At 34.7% G+C, this 7461-nt stretch overlaps 1 protein-coding gene across 1 annotated transcript; it reads right to left on the bottom strand.

Annotated features, from left to right (window-relative positions):
• Window positions 1-4286: 4286 nt before the first annotated feature.
• Window positions 4287-5249, bottom strand: LOC132116645 (lymphocyte antigen 6D-like). Its single transcript, XM_059525504.1, has 4 exons — window positions 5201-5249; window positions 4997-5116; window positions 4757-4879; window positions 4287-4498 (listed from the first exon to the last, which is right to left on the bottom strand). The coding sequence occupies exons 1-4, from the start codon at window positions 5247-5249 to the stop codon at window positions 4431-4433; spliced, it is 360 nt and encodes a 119-aa protein (XP_059381487.1). The 3' UTR covers window positions 4287-4430.
• Window positions 5250-7461: the final 2212 nt, after the last annotated feature.

Raw genomic sequence — 7461 nt, 5'->3', positions numbered from 1 at the left:
TGTCTTTCGTCTCTTGTTTGTCAGATCGTTGTTTTGAGGTCCTCCGTGTTGATGTCCGTTCAGTCTCTCGTGTTCCTGCCCTTGCTTTGTCTCCTGTTCGGCCGTCTCTGGATTGTATCTTTAACTTACGGATTATCTTCACCTCTCACGGATCTACCACCACCATCATCTCTACCAGCGCACTCAAACCACCTACTCACCAGTCTGTGCTGCCATCAAGGTCCCTGCGTCACTCTCCAACCTTCATCCATCACACCTCTCTTTAATAAACTCTGTTTACTTGCATTTGCCTCCTGTCCTCCATACGAGTCATTACATTAAAGCTCAATATTATTAATTATATGGTTTATTAATATAAACATGACACTAAAAAAATCTTTAGTTGAGGACAGCCCTACAAAATATAAAGTTTGTATTTTTCACAGTTGTATAGCATGAGAGAAATGACAAAATATGCACACAAGTCTAAAACCGTCTAAAAACTAAGGCCTCAAATGTAGCATTTTTCTAATTTGAAACATATTTTATATTAAGATGAGATCATTTACACTAAATTCTGTGTGAAAATGAATTAATCTGAAGAAATCTGTACCAATATTGTATGCTTTCAGTCATACATTTACACTTTTGCAGCATCACCATTACTCCAATATAACAGTACATACTTTTCCAGATCCATATCGTGTTGTTACCAGTGGTTCTGCACTAGAACCTATTGTATTTGGGCACTCATGACCGCATCAAGAGTGTCCTTTAGTAATAAAAGAGAGAGGCAGAAATCCAGTCATCTCTATATTTGTATTCAGTTAAAATTCAAGCAATTTGTCTTTGTACCTGAGGTGAAAAAAAATGAACAGAAGGAAAACTGAGATTTGCAGATCCGTCTTTGATCAGGAAATGAATGAAATCGTATTTCAGTGCTGATTTTATATAATAGAAAAAGGGATGGGCCTTCATGAGAGAATGACAGCTTAACAGAAACTAATTAAAACACCCAGATATCTTACGAAACAGAAATGAGGAATAAAGAAAGTGTAGTTGTACAATATACAGTAGGTCTACTTGTCATTCTGTTAATAATAATGACATTAGCAATAGGACAGAATTGATTACTTATATTATTATACATTTATAATGATATCTACTTTGAAATGTGAAGAATTGGGTGTACAAAATGGCAGGATACACTAAGAATACACTTAGAATAGAGTTACTTTCTCATTCCTCTTGGACAGTTTCTCAAAATGATTCTTTTCAATGTTATGATTAGGACAATCATTTGCTTGGATGTCCTAATCATAGGTATCCTGTTTCTTGTTCAATAATATATAATTTTAGACATTTTTATGTTTCAAGTTTTCTCAATGACACTTATGATTTGTTCATGTTTTCAAATCTTTTTATTTATTTATTTTTTTTATGAAGTTTGCATAGTTATGTGTCCTGTTTTGTCATGTGATTCCCTCTCATCCTGTTTTCATACTTTCTGTTCTAAGTAAACAAAAATCTTCATGTTGTGTCATACAGTCAGTTTCTACTGACATTTGAAAAAGATCTTTTTGAATCTGGTCTTGAAGAGCTTGATGTACCTGCACACAAACCCAGACCTGAAAATCATGATGCATGGAAGACTGTATGCACCAGCAGTAGTATTAGTAGAAGGACAACAAATTGATACAACAGTAATGAAACTTAAAATAATTCAGCTGTGTGTAGTATGTCAGCAAGTGCAAAGATCTACAGTAGATGTACAAATTATGTTTCCACCTAATGATGCTAAATGTTGTTTTCAAATACAGTACATTTCAATCCACCATACTGCACATACCAATGTTGCCACTGTTAAACTGTAGCAGCAATGTCTTCCCATATATACTTCTCCCATATAGTAATAAAAGACAACAATTCAAACAGTATTTGTCTTTGTACATGCTGTGAAAAGAATGAACAGAGGAAAAACCGTGGAATGCCTTGATCTTTTGAGGTGAATGAAATAATGTTTCTGTTGCATTGTTTATTTTATAGATTATCAGAAGGGATTGGTCTTTAGGAGAAAATGAAAGTTTAACAAAGAAATGAAACCTTTTTATTAGGAATATTTAGTTTTACTTAAGACAACTGGTTAAAAAGGAAATAGATTTTTTTGCAATACGGCTTCTTAAAGTGGTAGTTCACACATAAATTATGATTCAGTGATCATTCAGTTTTTGGGTAAACTTTCTCTTTAAACAAAAAGTCACGTTCAGCATTCCCAACCTTCATATTACTAATTACCTAAAAATCACATTTGCTTTTTAGCTGCTTGAAGTAGCTGAAATGGCTTTGCTCGGGTCAAATACGAAGGATATTTAATTGTACATTTTTACAATATAATCCTTTTCACTTGACGGTCAAATGCAAGTTTAAATAAAAATGTGAAAAGTAAAATCTCTTTCATGTATCCTCAAGTTTTTACAAAAAAACTAAAACAAAACCCACAATAACAACTTTCTTCTTCCTTTAGCAGTTTCTCACCTGTTGCTGTAAGGCAGTGGGTTGGGTATCCCTGAACAATGCAGTTTGTTTGAGCAGCTGTATCCATCACAATAGTTACAGGTCTTTCATCCTTGCCGACATCAATGGACCCATTTACACAGACAGACACATTGTTTAAGCTTCACATTAGCACTGATGCCACCTAAAAATAGGAATGCTTCTGAAAAAAAAAAAAAAAAAAAAGCAACAACCTGCACATCATTTTGACGATAAATTGATATGTCAACATTTCAAATTTTTCTCATTTCAAACTGTTTTTTTTAGATATAAATCGTATTGTTAGCATGAACAATCTAACAGAAACAAATTAAATATCTTTATTTCACCCTCTAACAACACTAGCATTATGTATTCTAATTCTGTTCTTTTTTAAAACTTGCACTCTATTAATGTACTGCATGTTTCTTAAAAAAAAAACCCAATTCTAATCTTTTTGTTTTCTATCTATTTGTTTCAAAAAGGCCTCTAACACTGGCTTGCTCCATTCTCTTACGGGTCTTTATGTTGAAGTTTAACACAGGTCTCGATGGGATGTTTGATAAGGAATTACAATCTGCTGAAACCATTTCAAAAGGTCACCCAAAAGTGACAATTCTGTAATCATTTATTCATGTAATTCCAAGCCTGTTTACATTCTTTCTTTAGAGTTCCACTAATAAAATGTATCTGTGCTTGTGTGTGTTTTTGTCCATAAAATTAAAACCCATTGGGGTTCAGTGTTGTTTGGGCTCCAACTATTAAATTAGTTGTTTTGTTTTAAACATGCAAAAATATGAGCACTTTTGAGATATCAATGTTTTGTTTTAAGCAAATTTCAGCTCAAGCTTAATGGAAATAACCACCAAAGCAATCAGTGAATCGATTTTCTTTTTATTTATTTTTTTATTTATAATAATAATAATTTAAATATTAAATATTAAGGTATTTATTTATAATGTTGTTATACCTCAATCAAACCTTTTGTTAAAACAGTATATGTAGCAGATTTTTGTAGCTGATTATCACAAATAAAAGACAAAATTAGCTTGAAACATCAGTGTACTTAAAGCAAATGTAATGATATGGTTATTAATAGCAGACAGATGAAGTAAACTTTTTCATAAAAACTTTTTCAACTGTGCATTTTAAATAATTTATTATCATAATCATAACCACACTGGTTTGTAGCACAAATAGCTTTACCATTTGTTGAACATTAGTTATTATTACATATACAGTACAGTATAGTGATTTGTCTCGCACATTTACAACAATGGCATACTTCAGCATTAAGATAAGTTAAATACTTAATTTGTTTGTTCGAGAGCAGGAAGGCCTAAAAACAGAGACCAAGGTTCTTTTATTTCTGCTCAATACATTGAACCAATAACCAAGATATGATGTTGAAATATCTGTTATAGTAACAGGACAAATCGGAGAGTTTGGTGTGTCTTTATTTTGGTGTCGGTGTCAAATATCATCATGGTTTCTCAGAAATCATGTACTGCACCTTTAAACCCAGCTAGACCAAAAGTAATGAACATAAATAAAGGAGAATGCAGAGAAAGACGTTTAATATATGTAAATCTTTTATTGCAGAAGTTTAGCACTCTGTTTGTTTAATTCTGTATTGCATTCTGTTATTCATTTTATTTTTATAAGCAAATGCATATTTGTATATATATGAAAAGTAAGGGGAAGAGGAAATATATAGTCTTGACTGAGCATGCTACAAAATTACTGCAGATATTGGAAATCTTTATATATTAACATGTTTAGTAAAATACTGATTCTCTTTTCCCCAAATCATGACACCAAAGAACAGCAGAACATCATGCACACTTCATTCAGTAAAGTATGAATAGAAACGTGTGCGTCATTCAGTTTCTGCTGCAGCTGTAGAATCTGAAGTGTATTCACTGAACCAGGAAGTAGAAGAGCAGAGGAGACAACAGCAGGAGGAAGCTTGCCTTGTACATGCCATCTAATCAGGACAATAACAAAAATCACTGTCAATCAATCATACAACTATAGTAATTAAAAATAGCTTATTCATTGTTGAGAAACTTCTTCAGAATAAAAAGTCTCTGAAAGCACCTGCCTCTCAAGCTTTGCACACTATTCAGGATGCTTTTGAAATACGATATTTAGTTCATTTAAACAATCACTTGTGTTTTGTCTTATTAGGCCTATTGTTTGTTTTATTTACTCATTTTAAGTGTGACCATGTAAAGAAGAATACCTGCAGCATTGCAGAGGTCAGTGTCACAGCACTGGGTAGTTACTGACCCAATCGCGATCTGTTGGGTCCCAGGTTCACATGAAGATGTACACATTTTAGATGTACTGGTCATCTTAATGGGACCTTCAAAAAAATACATAAATCTCTGTATGATAGAATAATGAAACATTTCAACATTTGCAGTTATGTGATTTCGGATTAATTTCATAGCCATTTAAACTTGAACCATATTGGACTTACCAACTTCTGCCACACTTGTCAAGGTCATGCACTTGGTAGATCCACTGGGACATGTTGTCGCATTTTGATTTGTACAGGATCCCGTCAGACTCGTACACTCATAACATCTTAGAGAGTGCCCTTAGTAATAAAACAGAGACAGTGAGAGAGAGAGAGAGATCTATTTGTACACAGTAACATTGCAAACACTAATTGTCATTTTACCTGCAGTGAAAAGACTGAACAGAAGAAAAACTGAGATTTGCAGATCCATCTTTGATCAGGAGGAGAATGAAATATTGTGTCTGTTTCAGCGCTCATTTTATAGCGTTTCAAATGGGAGGGTCTTTATGAGACAACGACAGTTTAACAGAAGTTTCTAGACTTACACTGCTTACACTGTAAAAAAATATGTAATAAAAAATTTCCATGGAAAATGTATTGTTGATTTTCTACCAGGATATTATCCATACATTTTATAGGCATTTTAAAAAACCCTAAAGCACAGTGCAATGAAGTGCAAAAAATAAAAATAAAATAAAAAACAAATACAGTAAAGGTTGATGCAGAAACTTTCTTTATATCAATACAGCACAATGTTGCCCATCTCTATTATTTTATTGTATTTTATTTTAAATTCTTTACAGTGTACATAATTAACGAAGTTAATTATAAAGGAATGGTTTTAATATAAAAAGCAAGAACTACAATGATAGTTTGCAAATAACGGATAATAGCAAAATAATTAACGAAAAAAAGTTGTCTAACATAAGCAAAGCAAAGAGGAACAGGGTTTAAAAAATATTAAATCAACATGATGGTCTAAAAGCATAGGCTGATGAAATTAAATTGGTTTTATACAAGCAAAAAGTATTGTTTTGATATATCAATGTATTATTGATTTAAGGACTACTACAGTACTGGCCTAATGAAAATATCCACCTAAACAAACACAAATTTTCTGTTTATATAATAATAAGCTCTTCAATATTTTATTTAGTTTTATTAAGTATTTAGTTTTAAGTATAGTATGATGTTCTTAGTGGTGCAAATGTATGTGATAATCAGCTATATAAATCTGCAACATTTTATAAATCATTTTAGCAGAGGATTTCAGTCACGCAGACATAAACACATTAAATTTCCAACACAAGGTAAAAACACTTTGGACTTTGTTTACCCCACACAGAGAGGAGCTTACAGGGCCCTCTCCCTCCCCACCTCGGTGCCTCAGACCACATCACTGTCATGCCACTGCCTGCATACAGACCGCTCGTTAAAGTCACCAAACCAGTTCACAAACAGATACAAGTGTGGCCAGACGGGACGTCAGAGGCTTTTCAAGACTGTTTTGACAACACTGACTGGAATATTTTTTAGCAGACTTTCAGATACAAAACCCCACAGACCTCCAAGAGTTCTCAGAGACTGTCACTGCCTACATAACCAAGTGTCTCCATCCTGCTTCAATGACTACTGTCCAGTTGCACTTACTCCTATCCTCATGAAGTGCTTTGAACAGCTAGTCAGGCACCACATCAAGTCAAGTCAAGTCAAGTCAAGTAACCTTTATTGATATAGCGCTTTAAACAAAATACATTGCGTCAAAGCAACTGAACAACATTCATTAGGAAAACAGTGTGTCAATAATGCAAAATGACAGTTAAAAGCAGTTCATCATTGAATTCAGTGATGCCATCTCTGTTCAGTTTAAATAGTGTCTGTGCATTTATTTGCAATCAAGTCAATGATATCGGTGTAGATGAAGTGACCCCAACTAAGCAAGCCAAAGGCAACAACGGCAAGGAACCGAAACTCCATCGGTGACAGAATGGAGAAAAAAACCTTGGGAGAAACCAGGCTCATTTGGGGGGCCAGTTCTCCTCTGACCAGACGAAACCAGCAGTTCAATTCCAGGCTGCAGCAAAGTCAGATTGTGCAGAAGAATCATCTGTTTCCTGTAGTCTTTTCACGGTGGTCGTCTGAGACAAGGTCTTTACAGGGGATCTGTATCTGGGGCTCTAGTTGTCCTGGTCTCTGCTGTCTTTCAGGGATGTAGAGGTCCTTTCTAGGTGCTGATCCACCATCTGGTCTGGATACGTACTGGATCTGGTGGCTACGGTGACCTCGGAATAAGAGAGAAACAGACTAATATTAGCGTAGATGCCATTCTTCTAATGATGTAGCAAGTACATCGGGTGTTATGGGGAGTGTTCCCGGTTCCGGTTTACCTAATTAAAACATGTCTGCCCTTCCCCCCTCCCTGGACCCCTTCCAGTTTGCATATCGGTCCAACCTCTCAACCGATGATGCCATCGCCACTGCCCTCCACTCAGCACTCACACATCTGGACAAAAAAGACTTATACATCAGAATGCTGTTCAATTCATAGACAGTTCAGCAATCAACACAATCATCCCTCAACAGCTCATCCAAAAACTGGTCCAGCTGGGGCTCAACACTTCGCTGTGCAACTGGCTGTTGGA

Source organism: Carassius carassius, chromosome 36, assembly GCF_963082965.1.
Source record: "Carassius carassius chromosome 36, fCarCar2.1, whole genome shotgun sequence".
NCBI lineage: Eukaryota > Metazoa > Chordata > Actinopteri > Cypriniformes > Cyprinidae > Carassius > Carassius carassius.
This window is presented reverse-complemented; position numbering and strand designations above follow the sequence as displayed.

Bases quoted from the DNA above. Each gene is read 5' to 3' on its own strand.
- LOC132116645 (XM_059525504.1), bottom strand. From the start codon at position 5,249: ATGGATCTGCAAATCTCAGTTTTTCTTCTGTTCAGTCTTTTCACTGCA. The intron at 4,880-4,996 runs GTAAGTCCAATA...ATTTTTTTGAAG, and splicing joins GACAAGTGTGGCAGAAGTTG to GTCCCATTAAGATGACCAGT. The intron at 4,499-4,756 runs GTATTCTTCTTT...TGTCCTGATTAG, and splicing joins TGACCTCTGCAATGCTGCAG to ATGGCATGTACAAGGCAAGC.